Source organism: Equus quagga, chromosome 8, assembly GCF_021613505.1.
Source record: "Equus quagga isolate Etosha38 chromosome 8, UCLA_HA_Equagga_1.0, whole genome shotgun sequence".
NCBI classification, from domain to species: Eukaryota; Metazoa; Chordata; class Mammalia; order Perissodactyla; family Equidae; genus Equus; species Equus quagga.
Window position 1 is genome coordinate 27,838,998 of NC_060274.1, and position 26,470 is coordinate 27,865,467.

At 37.4% G+C, this 26,470-nt stretch overlaps 1 protein-coding gene across 2 annotated transcripts in view; it reads left to right on the forward strand.

Annotated features, from left to right (window-relative positions):
* MAGI2 (membrane associated guanylate kinase, WW and PDZ domain containing 2) overlaps window positions 1-26,470 on the forward strand; it is a 1,189,042-nt gene that overhangs the window by 356,615 nt on the left and 805,957 nt on the right. For both annotated transcript variants that reach the window (XM_046668813.1, XM_046668814.1), the window contains exon 2: window positions 1,960-2,076. In XM_046668813.1, the coding sequence (XP_046524769.1) occupies window positions 1,960-2,076 (117 nt within the window). The remainder of the gene's footprint in view (window positions 1-1,959; window positions 2,077-26,470) is intronic.

Genomic DNA, 26,470 nt, shown 5'->3' on the forward strand with positions numbered 1-26,470 from the left:
ACGGTAGGTGAGTGATTCTAGCTCGCTTTGGTGGACAGGCTACATCTGTTGTTCTATAGTTAGCGTTTTCTCAAGCTGCCAGAAAGCATCTCATCACTTGGCATGTCCCACATATTAAGACAGAAAGAAAAAGAGACAGAAGATGGAGCACAGTTGCTGGAAGACCTGTAGACCTAGAACTCGGCAGAAACGACAGCTGAGAGCAGTCATGGGCACGATGCTCGCCCAGGAGATGGAACAGATTAGCAAGGGGAGGCATGTTCTACTGACCGAAAAAGACCAAGGGAGGAAGACAGAGTTTTAGTATTTCTAAATTATTACCTACTCCAGTGTGATGTCAGCAAGTCCAAGATACCTGGAAATGCAGGGCATTTAGAGATGTAAATAATGGGTAATTCTTGGTAGGTGTGATGGTAGTTTCAAGTGACTTTCATTTCTGGCTACTCTGCTTCTTTGAGAAAATGGTTTTGCATTTGGAAAATTGTATGTGCAGGCATTCTGGAGGTCATATTTATGTGCATGCAATAAGCAATATGTTTTCCTTTGGTGTCATTTATTTTCCACTATCATATTATATTGGGTAGAAAAAAATAGTTTGAGACCATTTGCTCAAATATATGAGATACATTGCTTGGAGAGTAGAATGTTGATAGTCAATTCAGTTGAAAATACTATTTCTGACAACATCTTACTGAGACTGTGCTAGCAGATTAGGAGAGAACTGGAACAATGGATTTTGAAAACTTCAATGATGTTGCAATATATAACTTGCAAGTACATTAACTACTGTTTGTGTAAAAAGTGTTTATGTTGCATATGTGCACGCCCACATAACGCTATTTTACGTGGTCAAGGTGGCACAAATAGATGGATGAATCTTAATTTTGAGATTCAAAAGGATTTGATGAGAGCTTGGTTTTTGTGACTATTACAGATTTCCTATTTTCTCTATCTTTAATTCTTTGTCTTGGTTCAGCTACCCTAATATGTTTGAAAAGATAAGAGTTTCAGGAATTCTTATTTATGTTTTTATAGGTATTTTGATTTATGAATTATTTTTTCAAGTATAAGAATAAGAAGGGACTTAGATAAATCTTCATAATTTAACATAATTATCTTTAAATATTAAATTAATCTTTGAGAAATCCACAGTATTGGTTTTCTTCCTATGGCTCAGTTTATTTTTCATTAGATTATAGTGGCAAGTAGACTCAAAATTATTTCTATAATGAAAATAATAATGTGATTATTTTAATAAAATAAGAAATACCTAAATTCTTTCAAACATTGTCTCTAGTTAAAAACATCTGCCCATATTTTATAGGACAGAGAAATTACTTAGATTTATTTTATGAAGTGAGTAAAGCATTAATATGTTAGTAGTTTTTTTTCTTTTAACTATTTATATCACCCTACTTATCTAAATCCGTAGTAACTTTAAATAACTTCAAAGTCTTCTCAAACCTTGAAGACATACTGAGGGAAATAAGCCAGTCATAGTAGGGCAAATATTATATGATTCACTTATACGAGATCCCTGCAGTAAAGTCATAGAGACAGGAGGTAGAATGTTACTTGCCACAGGCTGGGGAAAAGGGAAAATGGGGAGTTAAAAAAAAAAAAAAAAAAAAAGCTCTTTTTAGCCATGCAATGAGATATACTATGACAATTTAATATTAGTTCAAGGGTATTGTGTATCTTTTGCCATAATGTAGAATTCCTTCTAAGTGAAAAATAAATTAAAGAATGCATGTAGAACACTGAGCACAGACCTGGCAGACAATTCTCATCTCAGTAAATGTTATTTCTTCTTCTTATGGCAGTGTATGTTTCAGAAGGTCAAAAGAGCAATGTGAAATAACGCAACTTTTAAATGTTTGTGAATATATTTATAACAAAATCAAATTACATCCTTAAACTATTTTCCAACATTCTTATTAAGAAACTTTGTTATTCCAGGAGGAATCGTTGATAAGGATCTTCGTCACTACCTCAACTTACGATTTCAGAAGGGGTCTGTTGACCATGAACTTCAGCAAATCATTCGTGACAACCTCTACCTCCGCACAGTGCCATGTGAGTACAACAGGGGATGCTATTTTTCTTCTACGTGAGCAGGTCAATGTTTAGCTGAATATCCACTGTTTAAAAGAAAAGTTCCATCTCACTGATTCTTTATAGTGGGCGTTTGGAACGGAAAACCGATCTGAGATATGGAAGTTTCAAGCGCAAAAGCTCATCGTGGTGGTTGTGTGGTTTACGATGAAGTCGTAGCCAGGAGAGACTCAGGTTTCCAGGCTGTAAAACCTGACTGACGTCTCGAGTTAGCATTGATAAATAGGAATTCTAGTCCAGGATGTTGGTGATTCAGAATGAATCATGAGTGAGTTAGCACTTCACACCGGGAGACAGGAGAATGCAAATTCAATTTATTAGCTGAAACAGCTGCTTTGTAAATGGAACCTACATAGTAACTCCCGACCTCATCTCTGTTGGCAACAGAGGAGCCTCACAAATGAAAAGAAAATTATGCATTGGAAAGGAAAGCTAAATGTTCTGTGACTCTTAGAAAGTGTTGATGTTGACTGCTGGCTACAGACTTTTTATATGCAATCTATAGAAATCCACAGACAACAATCCCTGATTATGAGCAGGTGCTAGTTTGAAAAAGAGGAATTGGTAAAATGATAAAAGTCAGAAATCAACTTCTTAGCACCTGCTTTAGCTCACCTGAGTATCTATTAACTTTGGAACAATTCAAGGACTTTTCAAGTCAGATCCTAGATCCTAGATAGATATCAGCATCCATATCCGTCCGGCTAGGTTTTATGACCCCGGAGACTTTCCAGTCTCTCCAGAAACTCTGATCTCTGGGTGTTGTTTGTATTCCTTTTGCTTCAGTTCTGTTCTGAACTTTAATAAACTCAAAGGTATGGGCTCTGGAAGGTTGATACTAAAGAAAGAAAAATGGTTAGGATAAATGAAACAAATAAGCAAAGAAATATTATTTTAATTTCTGAGATTGAACTACCAGAACTAAGTAAAGTGGATAATTCAGCACCCAACTCTTTTCACCTACACGTCTCTGGAGGGGTGCGCTCTTGCCATTGTTAGCGTGGACAGTTTGTCGAAGCAGGGCATCACTATCAAATATTGCTAAATGAGAGCACTTGCTGATTGACATCTTGTCGCTCCAAATGCTACCTCTGTCACTGTGTTTGTTACTTAAGTGAACAGACTTTTAGACTTTTGCTTTAAAACTAAAAGTTGAGAAAAGTGCGTCCCTAAACTTATAAGTTTGACATTAGAGTGATGGGCAGAAGAAGATGGATTAAAGTAAGTGACTGGACTATTTATAAGGTAACGGGTGGACGCATTTTCAAAGCTGTGATGTTGTCAGTGCAGCCATGTAAATTTATCTTTTGTGACATGAAAGAAAGGAGATCTGAAATACTAAATAAAGAATCCGGGTACTTTATTATGTTTAAAAGCTGAGGGAAACAGATAAGAGGCTGACATTCAGGAATACTTGTAGTCCTTGCTGAGGCAATGACGTAAATAAGGAGTCTTAATTAAATATGAAGATAATAGGAGTAAATTTTGCATTAGTTAATTAACTTCTTAAATAAGTCATCTCTCTTTAGAGCACCAAAGAAATACTATGAAGGAAAAATAAATACAAGGGTAAAATAGCTAGTCTTATATGAGTAAACATAAAGAGTTTCGTGATATGATTTCAGAATAAGGTCATAAATTCAATTAGAAATCCTTGAATAGCTCCTATAAAGGAGATGATTAGAAACTCCATGAGTCTGAATATTATGATGAAACAATTATTCTCTGAATTTGTAGCTATCACTCCTATTAGCCAATTCCAATAATACCGTTCATTAATAATGCTCTTAACTTGGCATAAAAGTGAAAAAACACCTGAGATAGAGATGGTTCTGATTTATATTACCTGTAACCACTTCTATATGGATGAATTGGGCCTGGACAATCCACCATCTTCACTCACTATATCCTTTAATGAAATATTCAGACATTTTCAGAGTATGTGCAGCAAAACACGTGTTGATAGTGTGAAATATCCTGCCATTGCTTAGAAACTTACATGTGTATCCAGCATATCTATTGGCCTTGAGTAAAGAGTGACGTTTGTTACATATTCTCTTGGGTTAAAAAATTCTTACTGGTTTTCACGTACCCAACACCATAAAAGGATAATGTGTTACTGATGAACAAGTCACTGCTCTTGCACATGTGTGCATTAACATGTATACTTCTTGTTTAATCTCGTAATGGCACCAGGTCCTGGATAATTCTGTAGAAATGGAATTGTAGTCAACTTGTAACTGTGTGAGGGTGGCTTACTTTTTTTTCTAAGGCAAGACCCAGCTGAGTAATTCTGCTTACCACGCACACATTACTCCACCACCTCCAACTGCAACTAGGAGGAAAGGAATGGAGTCTTGGAGCTGATTTCCTTGGTAGCTAGTGAGCAAGAGATAGTCTGAGGTGAGGGCTCGACAGCCATCCTCCCCTCATATACATACACTGAGCCACATCCAGTTGTGGACCACTTGGGTCCTGTACCATCTCTGGAGGAAGCCTGGGCTGGCTACTGGTTGATTTCTGAGCTAAACAGGTGAGGTAATCAGTCCAGGTCTCTACTGGGCCTTAACTACAAATAATACAACATCCATCATTCTGTTCCCTGCGCCAGAAGAAGGGTTGACTGTATTTAGCTTTTTCATCTTGTTTCCCCAGGACCTTATGTCAGAACCGAATTCTTCAAAACTGTGTATTTTTAAAGCTTTGTCTCCAGGGGTAGAAGGCCGGACTTGGCCACAGAGACAGGACTGTTGGACACATAGTGAGCATGAGTGTGTAGACACACACACAGACACACACACAGACACACACACAAAGGCTGTCGTGGGACCAGTTCATCATTCATTTGTATTGAATCACAGAGAAAAGATCCTTAGGAACTGACTCGATATTTTCTGTAGAACATAAACCAGTCACATGATTCATATCCATTAAAGATTTAAATTTGTACCTAAATAGGTGTCTTTTAGTTGCTAACTGTACAGTTTACATGGGGCAAAAAAGGGTCTTAAGAGGACCCTGGTATCCTAAAGTGAAAGTTAATTTTTAAATAAAAATACCATAAATAAATCTTTCTACCATTAGATTTCAGACTATATAGAATTTTTATGTAATGGGACTTCAGGAGAAATGAGTAAATAATGATGAGACCAAACTGTTGTAAACTGGAATGTGATAAAGACTAACCAGGAAACATGTATATAGATAAAGGACTCGAAAAGAGGTTAGAATATCCATCAAACGGGATTTCAATTACCTTGATGGTGTACAAAAGACCATTTCAGAAGCACCAAGTTAAGAGCATCCATTTAGAGATCAGACAGGATTGTTTCATCATGGCTGTTAACTGTACAAAGTGAAAGCAGCATGTGTTGTCCTTTGGGTAATATAGATTCCAAAGTATATGAGGGAAATTAGTGGAATTAATCCAGAAAAATACTAAGTTAATTTTCAAATGTTCAAAGAGTGAAAATGGAGTTTATTTTGGTTTTAATATTCTGCTGAGCATCATGATTGCATACAGTGAACTCCTGAGTCTAGTCAACCATCATTAAACTGGCTATGCTTCTTAAATGTGAGGAAAAAAATCAATTTATTGGTGAAGTTCTGGTTCTTTCTATCCTTAATATTTACTAGAGATACAAGTTAATTTTCAGGGCAGGCATGAGCACAGAAATAAATTTTTGATACTTTTTCCCAGTATACTAGATGACATGAGGAAGGATTTTGATGACCAATTCTAAAGATTTCGAAATGAAATGGAAAGTAGTTAAAATTAAACTTCTCTCCCAAGACCATACTTTGTCATTTTGTGAGATGGTTTTATTGGGAAATATTTTAAACTTATTTGAAAGCAAAAAGAAATACCAGTATATACCAAGTAAAAGAAAAAAAAATCAGTAAAACTAGAGGTCTAAAACTATTCCATAAACAGTGAATAAAATGAAAAACATAGATTTAAGATATGCAAGAAATTACTTTTATGGAAGAGCTGATTGAGGTGTAACTCACAGTGATGTTTCTACGTGTTTAAGCACTTTGAGTCAGCATAGCTAAGTCATGTTAAAAAGAAGCATTGTCAAGAATAAAACTGTAAGGTTTTCCCTATGTTTTATAAAACTCTCTGTTATGCTAAATTATCTTTGGTGGAGAAGCAAATAGAAGCAGGCTCTTTAAAAGTTATGGAAATTGTCTCCTTTTAAGAAGTGCAGTTAACAATGCACCGAAAGGAGCAACTATGCAAGGGGTCACCACCTCTTCTTTCCAATTCTATAATTCCATACAGGACTGTGTCAGAGAGGACTATTGAAGAGAAGCGAGCAACCATACCTCTAATAAAAAGTCTGAAAATGCAGAGCTTTCTAGTATACTGCATGCAGAAAAGTAATTTGAATTCTTGAGCAAAACTCAGTACTTTTAAAGCTTGCAAAAATATCTGTTAATATTCAATAATGCAATATGTTTTTGTGGACGTGAATGAATTTTTCTAATTATTCATAATTTTCGTCATGATGGTACAGTTCTAAGCATGTGGATGAAGGGAGAGTAACATCAGCCTGTAGGTTATATCACCAAAAGAAATAAATTATCTTCTTCCTATAGAATGAGATTCTCTGAGTTGAAGGTGATCAAGAACATGCTTAATACTCAGAACATGTTTAGGCAACATAGGCTGTGTGCTGGGATGGTGGGTTGCACTATAGGAAGGTATGTGGCCACAGGACTAGAGGTGCTGGATCCAACTGAATTTTAAACCAACATATTGCAACAGCTGTATATTACATGCCTGTTTCAACCTTAACCTCACTGCTTCAAATAAGGATCATCAATTTAGGAGCTCTTTTTTGAAGTTGCTTTTAGAGTGTGAATCATATTCTTTCACAATTAGTTTAGGATCAAGTTGCCAGATTTTTGTTCTTTGAAAATGAATTTGAGTTTTTAAGATAACCTAATTATATTTGGTGCTAAGTGTTGAGAATAAGGTTTATTAGAGAATAAGTATGGTTATTAGCATTGTGGGACAAAAGAGAAGGAAGTCTATAAACAAATGAAATTAAACTTCTTGAGAGATTTATAAATTACCCTCAAAAGCTAGGCCAGAAGAAGAATTTCAACAGCTTCTGAGCAATAAGTACTTGAAAGGATTCTACTCATTTACTCATTCAGAAGTCTGCCTGCCTGGTATATTTATTGCAAACACGTTACTTTATAGAAAGCTATATTTGTTTACCCTCTCCCCTTTCTCATTGAGAATGGTAAGACCCAGTGTCATGTCATATATGTGAAATACAATAGATTTTTTTTCTTTTTTTCAGTGAACAAAATGAATGCATCTTTCCTGGTCAGATAATAGCATTCATTGGTTTGGTTGACAGAGAACTCCATAGGAGAGAAATGGCTTCAAAATGTTGCTTGAAACGGAAAGTCAAGGAGCATTAGAAGTGATTGTATTGATTTATCCATTTGACACCACAGGGCACTAGTTTTAGAATAAAGGAACAGATGTGGCTCAAAAGACAAGCAATAAACACCAACAGTGAACAACCTTACTGATCTTCCCAACCACATCAATTTCCGCTCACCCTGACTTGATGGGCTTTTTCCGTTCCTGTGACCCAATCTTTCCTCTTTTGGTTTATATTTCTTCCTTTCCTATTCATAAGAAGGAGGCTCTCCATAGGAAACCTGAGACTGTAGGCCACGGGTAGAGTAGGCAGATGGTATTTCACTCTTGGGTTTCAGTGGTTCCAGTAGCTGGCCCAAGAAAGAATTACAGATGAGTGCCTGAAGCCATCTTTCCACCTGCGGAAAAGCCAGTCGTCACTTTCAATGGTAAACTCCCCCTTCAAGGAGCCCAGAATCTGCTCCATGTGGGATTCAAATCTTAGCCCAGTTGGATATAAGAAGGTCAACACACCTCATTGTCCACCACTGTGCTTTTTCAACAGGAAGAATTCGGACTCTGTCAGATTCAGACCTACCCAAGTTTCCAAAGTCTGCTGACCGTTATGTAGGCTTTTGACAGTGGACACTAGTGTCACCAGGGGACTTTAATGCTTTAGATTTGCAACAGAGTAGTCAATTTCTGATTCAAATGCACTTGTCTAAAAGAACAACGAAAAGGATTAATAATCATGATTACTGATATTCTAATGTCTAGTACACTAGTCAAGAGTTATTTAGACGTTGCAATTGAGCATTGCTACAGCCTGGTGAACAGCAGTAACCCTTGGCTTTACCTATTTGGCAACATGGAAAGAGCACTCATCTAAGAAATGAGAGCCACTGATTCTGGTCTGGGCTCTGACACTAATTACCGATGAGATCTTGGTCAAAGGCCTTACCTTTGGGACTAAGGGGAGGGAGGAGAGAGAATAAAACGTACTCTAACGGTTCCTTCTGCTCTGAAATGTTGTCGTTTTCTGATTCCAGTGGCTTGCTTTTCTTTATTTTATCATCATTCAAATCAGTTCATCAAATTGGCTTAAATTATTCTGAGTATGGAATGCCCTTGATATTGAGCAGGTGTAAACAGCTTATGGAAACTGAAGATATATCAAAGAGAGCAGACACTTCAGGTAAAAATAAAGAACTGGGTTTAAATTAAGTGCAGTTCTGGATAAAACCAGCCATCCCTGTACTTTCAGATTTTTCTATGAATGTCAAGTTAAGGATGCCATCGTAACTCTGATGCTCCTTGAAATCTGCCTCCACTATTCATGAAACTCTGAAATATGGTCCATCCTTAGTAAGTGGATGGGAAAATAAACATAATGAGAAATACAAAGCTTTTAAAATTGCTCTCCTCTTTTGGAATGTGTAATGAGTTGAAATGTGACATAAAGGTTTCTGAAGCATGAGGTGTACTGTTATGAAAATGTGATTGTAATCTTTATGATAAGATGTTTAACATGAAATATAGTGTCTTCTAATATTGAACTTCAATAAATGTCACTTATGCAAGTGAATGGCCCTGGGTGGATGCCCAAACAGACCTAACTAATGGGAGGATGGGAGGCTAAATCAGTGCTCAGTGCAATCTTTACAACACAGTAGAAAAGTTTAGCAGAGTCATAGGGTTTCACACACAGGGTAATTAAAAGGTGAGACTGATATAGAATTGGCAATCAATTCAATTAAAAATAGACGCCTAGATCCCGCCTTTCTTAGGCAGGTCAGAAGTTTAGAAGTGGATCAATTCCCAGTGAGTTTCTCAGTTTCTGTCCCAAGCTCTGTTACCTTTCCTACTTAAAGGCTAGCTTACAGGAGTGTTGCTTTTTAGGCACACAAAATCAGCAGATATCTGCACAAGCTCTGTTGGAATGAAGACAGAGTCTCATCTACTGCTCAGTATAACCCACTTGTATGCATGAATGATAATTCCTTAACTTGTCTTCCAGGGAAAAGACTGAATTGGGGAGCTAACACCAAGCTATATATATCTGACCTCTCCCATTTTGGGTAGGAATTCTGATTCCTTTTTCCTCTTTTTAATTACTTGACACTGATGAAAAACTGCAGATTAATAGGACTCAAATATTTGTAGAAATCTGAGATTTCATGTCTTGATTCCAACTCATCTTAGCATTCCCGATGGGGGAATGGTTGGTGGGTCCCCAGGAAGGGCAAGTCATAGGTATGGGACTTCATGAACATCAAACAGAACAATTCTTTAAGTAGCAGCCACCATTTACTGAGTGCTTCCTATGTGAAAGAAGTGTTTTTCAGACATTATCTCATTGAATCTTCACAGCATCCCTGTAAGGTAAATGTTATTTTCACCTTTGAAGATATATGGAGAAATTTGAGGTGCTGAGACTGAGTAATGGGCCTGATACCACCCAGTAAGTCAGGGGAGGAACATGGATTCTATTCTATCCCAGGGCACCTGGCTCCCAGCCCCTACTCTACAGGAGAGGATCTGTCTAACAGATGCTCTGGGGGTCAGAAGTGCCATGAGGGTGCTTCTAAAGAAGTTCAGAGATGCTCCTGGGGAATAAGGAGAGGAAAAGTGAAGAACTCTGCAGGCTGACAGACTATCTAGTGAGCGTGAATGGAGTCCTACAGGCTAAGAGGGTTTCTGATGAGAATGAATAGAGTTCCATCAAGAGAAAAGACTTTTTTTGCCAAGCAGAAATGGACAGAAATTCCCACAATTAAAAAAATGTATGATTAATTATCAGGGAAGTTTTCAAGTTAAGGTCTATTGATTGGCTAGCTTTAAATCAATTCTTTTCATCTTGACATGAGCCTCTGGTTGGCCATTAATCAATCAAATACAAAATTGTCTTTTCTTTAGCACATTATTGCCAGAAATATTAAAATATACAATCTCTAAGGAGGGAAAAGTTTAATTGTTAAATATATTATTCCAGTAATTAAAACTGTTACCTTATTATAGGAAAAGAGATAAAATATGCAAAGGAAACTACATTATCTAAAAGCATTTTTTAATTTTTGAACTTTGTAAAAATTTATTTAATTTCAGCTCTACTAAACTTTCTACCTGCATTTTAGACTCTGATTTCTGTTCTAAATCTAAAATTCTGACTGTGTAAAACTCTACAGACAGTATTCATAAAAGTTGCCAATTTTTCACCTTGGTGTTTTATAGAAGCATTTCTTTTGCAAACCAGTGTGAGGGTGACAAGGTTAGAGTAGGGAAAATGGGGTGAATTAACATTTGCCAAATATATACATGCAAGGACTATAATCATGTCATTGCATTTTGCAATCTTCTGAGAAATGTGTTATGGTTTCCATCTTTCAGACCAGGAAACTCGGCTTGGAGAGGTTAAGAACCCTTGCCCAAACCACAGCTAGTAAGTCGATGAGGAGAAACTGAAGTCGACATCTGTCTAATGCCAAGACCCGTTTAAGGGATGTATCATGTTACTTCCTCAGTCACTAGAGCTCTGAATTCCCCTACCGTTCGGAACAGATTTTGGGAGGCTCCACAACATAGAAGACTACTTGGATATGTATCTACATTTTGTATCTAATGTTTCCGTAAAAGCAGAAGAAAATTATGAAAGTGTATAGTGAATTATATAAGACCTCTAAATCACACACTTATTCCCACAGCTGCTGTGTAGGAGCCCCATTGATATCATTCTTCCATAGCCTTGAGAAAGACCAAGGTTGGTAGCTGATCGATATTACTCAACAATATGTATCATTCAATGCCCTCCTCTTGTTCTTATCTGGAGGTAACCAAAACAGAGACCACAGGGCTGACTTCAGAGCTCATAACCATTTTAGTGAGAAAAATGGCTCTTCTGCTGGAGAAAAGCACCACTTTCCCTTCTCAGCATCACTGATGCTCCACTGACTCAGCTGTCACTTATGGTCCCATACAGGGACAGCTTCTCAGATCCCTAATTCTCTAACTCTCTGAGCATAGTCCCACAGGGACACAAGTTGGCACAACTTGTTTGATCCCTTCACCGGGAACATGTGGAATTGAGATGTCCACATGAGCCTTTCCAGCTCACAGATGCTGCATGGCTTCTGGGTAAATGTCCCAATGCTGGCTCAAGGGATCCAGGTTAAATATGCACGGTGATATCTGTTGTCTACTGAGCAGCTTAAACCCTTGAGGAGCCAGTGAGAGGGCAGCCAAACTTAACTTCTGCCAAGCTTTCATTCCCTTTTCATTGCTTTCAGAGCCGAAGAAATTTTTTGTTGGTTTTCTATTCTGTAAAGCAAACCAATCAGTAATGTGTCATTCAGGGTTCAGCCCAGGACATAAAACCATGCAAGATATTTTAAGGTAGAAGAGATTTAGGGAATTAGTTGTTTAGAAAACTGTTGGAGAATTAGAGAAGAGGGTTGCAGAATAGATCCTCAGGAATAACTCCTAGACATTGCAGAATGGCCCTCCCAGGGTAAGGGCTGCCTCTGAGGTCTGCAGCTGTAATTCACAAAGCCAGACCTGAGAAATTGCCACTGTGGCCGCAGTCGCCACAGCTGCCACCTGACACTTAAGAAGCTGGGGAATGGACACTGGCACCCTCCTGCAGAAAACATCACATCTCCAAGACCCTTTGGTATGAAAGAAAATGGCACTTTTAAGCATGTTTCTCTTCCATGATAACCCAATAGGCATACAGTATCAGTGTCTTAAATTTATTATTTTTTAAAAGACTGCTCTAAATTTTAAATTTCTTTTTTGATTAATCTATAGTCAAATACTAACAATATAAATAATTGTCATCAGAAATTATTGAAAGATTAACAGTTCATTTTTTAAGTAAAGTTTTTGCTTTTCTGTTGTACTCAAGCTCCTGACAATTGATTTACAGTATGCTAACTGGTTTTATAAAAGCTACCAGGGAAATATATTTGTTCCTTAGAAAACCAGGATACTTATGCATTGTCAGTGTTTTCTGTAATTGTTCTACTCTACTTATAGAATGAGACATTTTAAGCATGTGTAAGAGTCTTTGTTCGTTTTTTATTCACAACTTTGTTATTAAAAAGTACGAATGTGACACTAACAAAATTTAGTTCATAATTATATTTCTCACATGAAAAGCAGTTGACAAAAATTGCTTTCAGAACATAATTTAAACTCAGAACAAGAAGAGGAATCTTAATTAAAAGTGAGGAGTTGAATATATTATTTGATGCACTACAGAAAATTAATTATAGTTTGAAAGAAGTAAGATGCTTTCAGCATGGAGTGACACAACATCTGTGATCAGAGGTCAACATCAGCAGCTTTTTGTAGGTTCCAACATCATTTCGTTACCACAAAGTTCATTAAGGAGTCATGTCATGATCTTTCGGTAGAGTGAAATACATTTAAAATGCACTTATAAGATAAACAAGACTGTGTGCAATTTGAAAACTTGCATTTAAGCCAATATGTTGACCTAACATATAAAAATTTAATTGCAGTTATTCTGGAGGTTGGGTCTTGGTTTCCTTCTGAATATTGTTATATTCCTGAAAAGTTATCTTCCAAATTCAATGGTTGTAAAAAAGTGTAATTGTTAATTCAAAGTGTCACCAATATGCCTAATAACCTGTTAAATTTAAAGAGATTAAAAATTTATAAACTTTAATATATTGTAACATTGAGAGCTACTGTGTGCATATGACCAGCTGGGTGCTAGAAATATGAAATGATTAAAACACAGGTCGTATTCTCTAGGGATGTATCCTGACCACAAGTTCAGATCTAGGTAAACATAGATAATTTTTTTCATTTTCCAGATGAATAAACAGAATATATATGACTAACTAAGGTCAAATAACTACACTGCATCACAGTTAAGGCCATAGCCAGACTCAAGACTGTAGGAAATGATTAATTATTAGAAAATCTGAGTTAGTTCATCTTTGCTTCATAATAATGACTAGATTGTTGGACTTGATGAAGATATAGACCCACAAGGGCTTAACTTAATTGAGCAATATGAATCCATTTTTGGGAATTCTGCTCACACCCGCTCTTGTATATTCATACTCCAGATTTCTTATGAATTGAGAGAAGAATAAGAAGAAAAGAAAGCAGGAATTATAAGGAAAGAAAGAAAACAAAATATCATGGCAATCCCTGAAGGACTGAAGGTTTTCTTGGATTGTCCCATGATGGTAAACTAAGTCACAATTTACTAGTTAGCGGCACATGCTTTTGACTCTAGAGTAAATCTGAAGCCTCCAGAATCTCTGAGCAAACTGCTTAGACTGGGGACAATGGATCCATGGCTTCTGCAGTGGAAATCTGGTAGTGAATAGAACCTAAGGTGGTTGGGACCGTTGTGATGGTCCATCCCTGCCTGTGTCCCAAGGAAGCCTAGAGTTACATCCAGCACATGCCTATTCACCCACGAGCGTTCTCTTCTTTATTAGAGAGGAGGGAAATGAGGCTCGGCAAGTTAAGTAGCCAAAGATTATTTAGCTTATAATTGGCAGAGCTGGAGTGGAAACTTAGACAGTTTTTCTCTTGTTTATAAGATGTGTATGTATTTGTCTACACATATAGATATACACATATACACATACACACGTTTATTTATATCTATATAAGACATGATGTGCGTATGTGTATATGTGTGTTTGTGTATGTATCTCTATGTGTGTATATATATGACATCAGTGAGAGAATAGGACATACACAACACTTGTGCATGTGAGCATTATATACATGTTACAGATTGAAAATTGAAGCTTAGTTCAAGGTCATATGTAGGTGATAAATGATGGAACATAGATTTTTAATGCAGTTTGGGTCTGTCTTCAAATATCTTTAACTTTTATTTTATCTATTTATCTCATATCAATTTATCTGCCTATTACTGTCTATTATATCCATCACAGAATAGATGTTTAAAGGACATTTTGTTGTTGTTCAAAAGAGTCAGCACTGTAAAAGTCAGATTATTATGAGCCGTAGCTGCCAGGCAGGAAAACTTTCAGAGAACAGGCAAGCCTTTTAAGTCAGCTTTGGAAATCAGGTATGATTGAGATGACCTTTTGAGTAAATCCTCAGTGCTGGTAATGAACCCGAGAAGAACAGAAGTGGAGTTTCTATGTTTTAGGGTAGTGGGTGGTAAGTCAAGAGAATTAAAGAAGGTGAAGATTACAGACTGTCTTGAACCTGATTAGAAAAGTTTGAACTTTATTCTTTTTACTGTTTGTAGCATATTAAAGCCCATATAGAACAAGAATGGCCATATACAACCTACTGAATGGGAGAAAATATTTGCAAATCCCATATCTGATAAGGGATGAACATCCAAAATATGTAAAGAACTCATACAACTCAATAGCAAAAAACCAAACAATCCAATTAAAAAATGGGCAAAAGGGGACTAGCCCAGTGGTGCAGTGGTTAAGTTCGCATGTTCCGCTTCGGCGACCTGGGGTTTGCTAGTTCAGATCCTGGGTGCGGACATGGCACCACTTGGCAAGTCATGCTGTGGCAGACATCCCACGTATAAAGTAGAGGAAAGTGGGGACAGATGTTAGCTCAGAGCCAGTCTTCCTCAGCAAAAAGAGGAGGATTGGCATCAGATGTTAGCTCAGGGCTAATCTTCCTCAAAAAATTAACTAATTAATTAAATTTTTAAAAAATAAAAAATGGGCAGAAGATATGAATAAACATTTTTCCAAAAAAGACATACAGGTGGCCAACAGGCACATGAAAAAGTGTTAAACATCACTAATTATCAGGGAAATGCAAATCAAAACCACGATGAGATATCACCTTGCACCTGTCAGAATGACTGTTATCAAAAAGACAAAAAATAACAAGTTTTGGCAGGCATGTGGAGAAAAGGGGACCCTTGTGCACTCTTGGTGGGAATGTAAATTGGTCCAACCACTATGGAAAACAGTCTGGAGGTTCATCAAAAAATTGAAAATAGAACTCCCATATGATCCAGCAATTCCACTTCTGGGTATTTATTCAAAGAAAATGAAAATACTGACTTGAAAAGATATATGCAGGGCTGGCCCGGTGGTGCAGCAGTTAAGTTCACACATTCCGATTCAGCGGCCCAGGGTTTGCCAGTTCAGATACCAGTGTGGGCTTGGCACAACTTGGCAAGCCATGCTGTGGCAGGCATCCCACATATAAGATGGAGGAAGATGGGCATGGATGTTAGCTCAGGGCCAGTCTTCCTCAGCAAAAAGAAAAGGATTGGTAGCAGATGTTAGCTCAGGCCTAAGCTTCCTCAAAAATAAAAAAAAAGATATATGCACTCCCATGTTCATTGCAGTGCTGTTTACAATAGCAGAGATAGAGAAACAACCTGAGTGTCCATTGACAGGTGAATGGATAAAGAAAATCTGGTGTATACGTATATACAATGGAATATTATTCAGCTATAAAAAAGAAGGAAATCTTGCCATTTGAGACAATGTGGAGGGAACTTGAGGGCATTACGCTAAGTGAAATAAGTCAGACAGAGAAAGACAAATACCATTTGATCTCAATTATATGTGGAATCTTTAAATAAAACAAGGTCATAGATACAGAGAACAGATTGGTGGTTACCAGAGGGGAAGCAGGGAGGGGAGAGGGTAAAAGGGGTAAAAAGGCACATGTGGACAGTGACAGATGGCAATTGGACTTTGGGTGGTGAACACGATGTAGTCTACACAGAAATAAAACTCTGATGATGTACACCTGAAATTCATATAATGTTATAAACCAAGGTTACCTCAATAAAAATAAAATAAACTGTAAAAGAGGGAAAAAAGGCAAAAAAAAAATAATACTATGTTGCATATTTGAAAGTTGCTAGGAAAGTGAGTCTTAAAAGTTCTTATCAAGAAAAAATTCTGTAACTATGTCTGGTGAAGGATGTTAACTAGATTTATTGTTCTGATCATTTCACAATATATGCAGTTATTGAATCATTATGTTGTACACCTAAAACTAATATAATGTTGTACGTCAATTATACCTCAATAAAAAAAAAGAATGGCTATATGACATAACATAGCAAGCTACTTTGTTTTAAATCCAGCTGTACCATTTTCTAATGAGGTGGCCTCAATAGAGTAGCTAATCTGTCTGTGACTCAGTTTTATCATTTATGAAATGAGAATAAAATAGTACCTACCTCATAGAAATATTGTGAAAATTAAATGAATAAAGATGCTCAGAACAGTGCCTTGCAGAAAGTAAATGTTCAATAAATTTGGCTATTATTACAAAAGTCCTTATGAGGGGTAATAAGGGAGTGGACTTGTATTTCAGGAAGATGAATTTAAGAGTAGGTGTTGTCAGTACTTGTGAAGACAGTGAGTTGTCTGCAAGGACTTGGAAAGGGGAAATAACACTGCCTTGTTGTTTGATAATCATGACTCACAGAGTCACTTTTAGGATTCAGAATAACTCCCAGGCAAGCAAAACTATGCCTTAAGCAGATTGAGTATAGTGACATCTCTAGAGCATAGTTTCTCAACCCTGGCACTATTGATATTTGGGGGGGATAATTTTTTGTGGTGGGGACTGCCATGTGCCTTGTAGGCTGTTTAGTGACAATCCCGGCTCCTACCTGCTAGTTGCCAGTCGCACTCCCTGAGTTGTCACAACCAAAAGTGTCTCCAGACGTTGCCAAATGTCCCTTGGGGAACAAAAATCTTCCCAGTTGAGGACCACGGCTGTAGAGAAAGAATGTGTCAATATGTATCAAAGAGACATGGACTAACGAGCGTCGAATAGTCAAGGGTTGGTGGTGTCCCTGCCAAGCACTGTGAAGAGAAAACGTGGAACCGCTGAAATTTAACTTTCCTGGTCATAGTGACAAGGATGCCTTAACAGGGAGAATGGTAACAATAGGCTAAATGACAGCCATTAGAGTCCCACAGGCAGGAACCCGACCCCACTGTGAAATCTGTCTTGGATTATCTGTTGCCATTAAACCAGATTCGTGTAGCTTTTCTAGTTCTGACTGTATTTCATAGCAAATTAGTTTTTGTGTGATGGATTTTCCCATGGAGTTCTGCCTATGTGATTACATAGACTTCTTATAAAAGTCATGAGGGAGACATGATTCTGGACCACACGAGAGTAGTTTTTAATTGTAAATTAGTAAATCAGCTCCCGAAGTGCATGTAGGTCACCAGGCGTGCTGTTGGGGCACCAACCAAAGTGATTCTCCAGGCTTTCAAAGTTAGGGACTGGATTTTAGAACTTGGTGAGTTAACTGAGAAACTAGCTGCTGGGATTCCACCTAGTTTGACCATTCTTAACTTAAGTGTCCAGTAAACATTTATTGGTTGGATGGGTGGATGGATGGATGGATAGATGGAAGAAAGAATGAAGAGAAATATGTGCCATGTCCAGATGCATCTCAACTTTGAAAGCATGTAAAAATATCTATATGTATAATATGTAGATAGATAGATAGATAGATAGATAGATAGATAGGTAGGTAGATAGATGATAGATAGAAAGGTAGATACATAGATAGATAAGAACAGAAGATAGAGTGCAGAGTGGAACAAGAAAGTCAACAGCCGGTGAAATATCCTGTGCTTGTTCTTTGGATCAGTGCAAGCTGGCATGAGTGAGGATAGAGTGTATAGACTGAAAATGCTGGTATTCGACAGGCTTCATGTGAGGCCCCAGCCAATTCCTCAAGATCACAGCGCCCTCCCCTTCTCATGCATATTTGAAGGCAGAAGGAAAGGATTTGGGGTGTAAGCAAAACAGCTCCTTAGAAGGAGATAGGGCTGGAATCTAGTTCACGTTTGGAGGACTTTCCACTGCTGAGAGGACATGGAAAGCATGCATTCAGAATCAGTTACATGTTAAGATTTTTATTCTCCTTCTAGGATACTGAGAGCAATCTCAAATTCATAGCCTGTAATATCTTTGAAAGGCATGCTTCTAGGATTTTCTTCTTCCCCCATTGCACGATCATGTCTTCCATCAACCCTTCAGAATGAAATGTTTCATGAACTTCATTCAGCAGTAGCCGGGTAAATCAGAACACTTCCCCTGGGAATCTTGCACTTTTCATACTAGTGTATAAGACATCACAGATAATTACAATCCAAAATATTTCTGTAATAAAAATACGACAGGTGGTTAATCCTTGACTAGTATAATTAAATTCATCTAACAGCCAATTCTCTGGGGTAAAGGTAGTTTTTATTTACAGGAGAAATGAAAGTAGCAGCAAAACTGCTACTATTAAACGATGTAATTAGTGCTGATGTAATTAATCTGGACATTTAGTCAATGAAATAAAACGTCCTGGCTCTTTTTTCTACTAGACAGTTTCCATTCAGATGTCCCTGCATACTTACGCTGGACATAGTTATGAATGGAAATATCCAAAGCACCTTTGCACATACATTACTGCAGGGTTATAGAACTATTCTTTTTCTGTTGTTTATTTCAACCCTTGAATGTGGTTTGCTGATTCACCTCGATCCAGATCAATTACTCTGTCATCATCTATCTACTAGGCCTTTTATCTTATTTTCCCTCATAGCTCTAATCCATCCTTCTCCATATCTTGGATTTAACTGTATGCCTTGAGGCTGACCCCAGATAGTCAATCCAAGTGAAAATCGTGTGACCTCCCCTGAGTGGTCACTGCACCGTGGTCACCTCATTTCTAAGCCGTGGAGCAGAAGAGGTCCATGGCACATACAGAGTCTTTCAGCAACCTCCATCTGAAATAGCAACAAGCTGTAAAATTTTTCCGAAATCTATGAATCCTCCTCTTTGAACCCTTCTAGCCAAGCTTACAGAAGATCAGTTAAGAATGGGAGAAATGCAAAATAACACAGGACTTTAATTAATGGTTTTAATTGCAAGATTAAGAGAGGAAGTAAGCATGTTTCCAGATATTTTCTACTTTTGTTCAAAAAAAACTCTCCATCTTGTAATAGTTGCTTTGTCCCAGGCTTTCGTAGATTTAGCAGATACATTGCTGGTTTTGTGCTAATGGTTATAATTTAACCTACCTGAAATAAGAACTACCCAGACTTAATTAAACCAAATTTTTGCCCGATTTGGGTTTAATTTCTTGGAAATAATCCAATCCCAATTGTCAGAGAACTCAGTTTAGAGCTCGGGGAATATCATGTATTTCTCAGTGTTTTGTAGCCTTCTTTGTAGTTGGGTTGGGACCATGTGACAAGTTCTGGGCGATGAGTGTGACTGAGGCAGCTCTGAGCTGGTGCCCTTCCTCCATCTCTCTTCCTTTGCTGCAGTGAACTTAATGGCCACATCTTTCAGTTGCTGTATCCATCACAAGAATGGAGTTTGTTCTTGACCATGTTGGACTTAAACAAGCCAGATTAATACTTGCAATATTGAGCATTACATTAAGATTTGGAAGTTTATTTGATATATCACAGCATAGAATAGAATTATTCCGACTAATACAAACCGAAGTGTCCTTCACATGAAAATGAATACCAGAACAAAATGTGTTAACCCCTCACTCAGTTCTTGAAAATAAGTGAGATATGCAATTATAAATCTTTTTTCTTTGCCATGTGTATATATGTCAAAATCAAAGAAAGTCATCAATATAACAGGTATGTTATTGCATTATTCTTCAGTACTCCAACCTGGCGTGCTGGTTGTTTCTTTTATTAAAAGTAATGAAACTGTATTTAATAAAATTTATATTGCTATTCTATTGTCTATAGTAGAAGAGGCTTTCAGATATGATTAATGGGGGAAAAGAGGAGAAAATAAAGATTCTATAGTGATCTGTGAAATTTTTATCTAGTTGGCACCTTGACCTTGATCATTTAATCACTTAGCTAAATCTTTGACTTGGAGTGTTGGTTCATTATGCATGAAACAAAAGGACCACATTGTCCTTCCTTCTGTAGTTAATGATAAACCTTGAAAATAAGACAATCATTTTTCAATTAGGCTCCATGCAGAGACTAGAAAGCATAGTTTTCAACATGTACAGAACATAATCAGCATTAAGTTGTCATATTTTGTCTGCATTAATGTTAAATTGACGTTATAGTCATTGTAAGCGGATGCTCTTTGCAGAAATCAGTTATTGCCTGAAAGATTTTAGCAATTAAAGTTGTGTTCATTAGCACACCTATATCTATACTTTTTTTCCGACTCATTAATATAATTCTCACTCTGTGTTGCCTGAAGTCATGAAGCCATGTAAAGTATAAAGTAAAATTTCACCTCCTTGCCTTGTTAGAAGAAGTGCCACATTATTCATCCTGTATTCAACAAATTGTGTTGACCTTCCTTTTGAAAATTAATGCCTTGCAAGCTTCCGCTTTGAGAGAGTTCTTTCCGTTTAATAGCAAATGCTCCAGACTTTGGGGCTCCTTTATTTCTTGCTCTGGCGCATACTTATCCATATCTCTCAGCCTGGAAGCAATGATACTGCTGTAGACCGTCTCTCTCTTCCCTGGCTCCTTTCCTTCCACAGGTGAGCGTGTTCTTGATTGTCTTTTGTATCATGGAAGTAGAAAATAAAATAGTGAGGTATTGACGGATAGAGGAGCAAGAGACAAAATTAGAAGGAATTAAAAAAACAGAAAAAACCCTATATTGGTATAGGATACCTGGTTTTATGATGGAAGACGGACAATACAAAGATTTGTATGTCCCCGGGATCCAATGCTGATTTTGTGGCTTTGGTTAAATCACTTTAACTCTAGTGGCCTTAGTTCGCTCATCTCTACAACAAGGGCATTGCACAACTATAGTTATCTTAAGCTCTAGGGTACTAGATTGAAAAGGAATAATTGATCGAAATGGTCAAGAGGTAGAACAAAGAGTATGATGCGTTCCATGGAGGTGTGGACCAACTCCCACAGGTAACTTTCAAGTAAACCGAATCTGAGTTCAGAAGGGTTTTTTGGTTGTTGTTTGGTTGTTTGTGTGTTTATTTGAAGAGAAATTAATTTTTAAAGAGATATAGGATAGATAGGTAGAGTGAGAGTAAAGATCATAATTTTATTTACCTTCTTCATGGTAATTAGTTAGTATTTATGCAAAAGTAATTTGGAAATGAAAAATGTCATTTAAGTGCTAAATAGTGTTGCTTCAGCTTTGGTTTCTTAAAATGACTAATTCTTCATTAGTCTTTGTTAACATCCTCTGATGTGCACCACAGAATTTATAAACACGGTGCAATAACTGATGGTTTGTGACAAAATACAATCTGGATAAGTGTTACTGCCATCACTAAAGACTGACTGAGTTGCACGGAAAAGCGTTACCTGGAACCTTCCATGGAGATATCTTCATATACATAGGCAAGTGAATTAACAAAGATGACCTTGCTATGTGCAATGGCTAACTGTTCTACAAATCAGGATTAAATTAAAAGTAAATACGTATCTAGCAAGCTGTCATCGCCTCTCCTAATTATTCTTCCATGACTCAAAAGATGAATATTTTATTTGGGGCCCCAGGATTAAGGCTAGAATCATATAGAGTCCCCTAATGCTGCAGGCAAAACTACTGCAGTGTGCATCAGATGGGGACTAAAAGGTTTAAACTTAGTTTAAACAAAATCAAATTATTTACTAGTGAGCTATGGTTTAGAAAAATGATAATATGAAAGAATCATGCTTATTAAGTGAAAAGGGACAATCTCCCTGCCTGAGTCACAAAGATCATCCTCCTCAAATGGGGAAAGCGTGCATCTCCCACAGTTGGCTGGTACTTTATTGCTTGATTTAACTCTCGATTTTGTTGTTCATAGGACATCAAGAAAGCAACTCAAACAATGGGATTGGATATTATAAATATTTTAAGGATTATCTGTAGATCAAAACTAATTTTCTCTAAGTGAGAATTCTACTGAACAGTATAATCCTCAAGTAAATTAAAGCATTTGATACCTCTAGTAGCTAAAAAAATTAATAAATGCGGAGAAATATTCTGAAGTAATAATAAAACCAAGAATACGGCATTATAATTTCCAAAGGAAATGGGAGTAATGATGGAGGTAATTGCTACCTTCAAATTCATTTCTGGGAGTAGTGACTTTTATGTTTCTAAAGAATAAATATTTACGAGAGGAGAAATATATTGTTTAGAAAATAATTACATAAAGGAAGCAATAACTATGTCTCTTTATACAAAGATTTCTGGGTTTTGAAAGTTTAGTAGTGTGTATTTGCTATTTTAACTTTGAAAGGTACATTATTTTACTGCAGAGAAATAATCATTTTGTGAGTCAACATCCTAAATGGCAGAGCTATTTCCTACTTCTAAAGTGTATAAATAAATATATTTATATTTTTATGTAAAAACAGCCCATAAAGCCTAAATGATATAATAAATATATTCATTTGCTCCTTGGCAAACTTATAAATCTTACCTAAAAATGTAGCATTGAAGAAAAAGTTGCTTTAACCTGCAAACAATAAAAATGCAAAAAATTGCACTCTTTAAATATTAATTTCTGACATGTATCTATTAAATATTTGAAAGAATATTTGAAATAATCTATCAATACATATGAAGTCTAGGAATTGCAAATAATTCATGTAGCAATTTTCAGTTAGTAATTACTCACTTAGTAACTTCAAATGCTCAATGAAGCAGTCAAATTCTCATTCATAAAGATCTATTCCCTTTCTACTTGATATCATTTGGACCCTAATCTGCTTTTAAAAATATAAGAATTAAAAAGTAAGGTGTTCACTAGAGAATTAAGTTGTCCTCCAGGGAATTTACCTCTCTGAAGAATGCAGAGTTGGGTTTTTAGCCAGAGGAAAAGGGAAGAAATGTACATGCATGAAGTTGAAAATCAGTGAAAGTAAGACATCTGAGAGAGCAGGTAAACTGTGAGAGGGAACTGTAGTAATGATGGGAGTAAGGGGAATGATTTCCTGGAATAACTAGGACCTAAAAACGAACTGGGAGAACAAGGAAGGGGCTACACAGGGTGGTCCCAAGTTTGTGTGTCTATTATTTTCCTATTGCAGCTGTAAGGAATTACCACAGACTTAATGGTTTAAACAACATAAATTCATTATCTTACATTTCTAGGAGTCAGAAGTCTGAACGGCTTTCACTAGATAGAAACCGTGGTGTTGGTAGGGCTACGCTCCCTCGGAGGATCCAGGGGAGAATCCATTTCCTTCCCTTTTCCAGTCTCGAGAGGCTGCCTTCATTTTTTATCTCATGGGCCCTTCCTTTTGCTTCAAAGCCAGAGCATAGCATCTTCAAATCCTACTGCCTCTCTTACAAGACTCTTATGGTTATATTTGAACCCAACCAAATAATCTAGGATAATCTCCCCATCTCAAGAGCATTAATGTAATCAACCACATCTGCAAGTCTCTCTTGCAAATGAGCTGACATAATGTGATTAGGATGTGGACATCTTTGGGGGAGGAGGAGCGGTCATTATTCAGCCTACCAAAGAGGATAAATTGGAGTTGTCACAAAAGCCAGACATGAAGATCAGAAGCAGAACCCAGGGGAGTACACTCAGGGAATCATAGTATCTGTGACTTCTGTTAGCTCTAGATTTGCCTGTGGCTTTCTTAGCTGAAACTTTGGCTGAATCCCAACACGGTTGTCAACAGTCATCTCCTTCTGTCCTCAATAACCTCTCAGTCCCATAGGTAAGGACTTTCCTAAGGAGGCAGCCAACTTCACTTCCTCAATAGCCCTTTTCCTGTATTTTACTTAATCCTCCTCCTCCTCTTCATCATCATAATTGGCATTATCATCATCATCTCTTTCCATAATGTTAAGTGTTGACCATTTTTATGATGTCATTATCAAACAACAGAAGCAACCCCATAACGCCTACAAAGAAGGGGCTTAGAGAAAATCTGGTTGGAAAGTTCATTGATTTATTCACTTAGGAAATACTTGTTGAGTGCTCTGTGCCAAATACTGTTATAGGCACCGGGGGTAAAGCAGTTAAAGCAAACGAAGTTCCCGCTGCTTTCACGAAGCATATGTTTCAGTGAGGCAAGATTGACCATAAACAAACAAGAAAATAAAGAATTTGGCAACTGAGGCTCAGTGCTATGAAGAAAAATAAACAAGATGAGGGATGATAATAGTGCTCACTGCTAAGTGTGTGTGTGTGTGTGTGTGTGATGGGTGGCGGTGTATGTGTTCTATCTTAAATACGGTTGTCAGGAAAGGTATCACATCAAAGCAGAGACTGGAAGGAAGGAAGAGAGAACAAAAGCAATGATAGTATCTGAAGGAAGAACCATCTAGGCAGAAGAGACAAAAGCCCTCAGGTAGGACCGCCCTTGGTGTGATGGGCATGAGGAACAGACAGAGGCCACGTTTGCTGGAACGAAGTTAACAGGAGGCAAGGGGAGTGGTAGAAGATGATGTGAGAGGAAGGCTGAGGGAGCCTTGTAGGCTCTGATAAAGACTTTGGCTTTATGTTAAATAAGATATGAACTTAATTCAATGGTTTTGAACGCAGGAATGATGTTTTCTGCCTCATGTTTAAAAGAGATAATTTTAGCTGTGTATGCAGAATACCAAACAGGAGTAGGAGTAGAAGCAGGGAGACCAGGTAGATTGGAAAGCTGTTGCAAGCAGAGAGGCTGGTGATTTAGACCAAGGGGCAACAGTGGAGGTGGGAAGGGGTGATCAAATTTGGGATAAATTTCGAAGAATAGGCTGATGGAGTGGACGTCGAGTGTAAGAAAAAATGAGGAGTTAAGATGACACAAGTAGATCTGAGCATCTCGACTAAGGGAGTCCCTTTCTGAAGAGATGCAAAAGACTGCCAGAGGAACAGGTTTGGGGTGGGAAATTGGGAGTCAATTTTGGGGCCTGTTAAATTTGAGATTCCTATTGGACATCCAGCTGGGGGTATTGAGTAAGCAGTAGGACGTGGGTCTGGAGTTCAGCTGAGCGTCTGGGTAAGAGATATGAATTCTGGAGACATAAGCATAAAGGTAATAGGTAAAGCTGAGAAAATGGATAAGGTTATCTAGAGACTGAGTGTAGATAAAGGAGAAGAGGTCCTAGGACTGAGCCCTTGGTACTTTAAATGTTAGATGGGAAGATGCAAAGGGAAGTAGCAAAAAAAATTGAGAAGGGGGCTGGCCCCGTGGCCGAGTGGTTAAGTTCTTGAGCTCCACTGCAGGCGGCCCAGTGTTTCGTTGGTTCGAATCCTGGGCGTGGACATGGCACTGCTCATCAAACCACACTGAGGCAGCGTCCCACATGCCACAACTAGAAGGACCCGCAACGAAGAATATACAACTATGTACTGGGGGGCTTTGGGGAGAAAAAGGAAAAAAAATAAAATCTTTTAAAAAAAATTGAGAAGAAAATAACGAAAGCATTTCAAAGAGGAGGAAATGATGATCTGTGACCAATACTGCTGACTGGTCAAATAAAAAGATGAGGCCTGAGAATCAACTATTAGAGGACAAGTCCTAAAGCTGTGTTATGTAGTAAGGACATTGCTTTTGCATAGAATGGAAGATTATTTAGGGTGGCTATATTAATGGCTGGTAGAGATTATGAAGATGGGGCTTTAGTCACCCCATACTCAACAACCTACCCCTTGGCACTGTCCCCAGGTTATAGGAAGAAAAAATACCATTATAAAATGCCCAAAGAGGACATCATACTCCAATCTCAGAAAATATCCTTGATCTAAAAGGATTAACACAGAGGAAGTTAACAGCTCTACTCCTAAATATATTACAAGAGCAATATTAGAAAAGTGTTTTTCTTAATACCTAGGAAATTATGGTCTCTAAGAACATATATTTCCCTCTTGGCTAGAACCTACATCTCTTATTTTGGACTCCTTTTCCTTTGAAATTGAATTTATTCCCTCAATATAAAAAGTTGTCAAGTAAAATATAATGCAAGCCACATAGGTACTTTTAATTGTTTTACTAACCACATTTTTAAAAAACCAAAAAG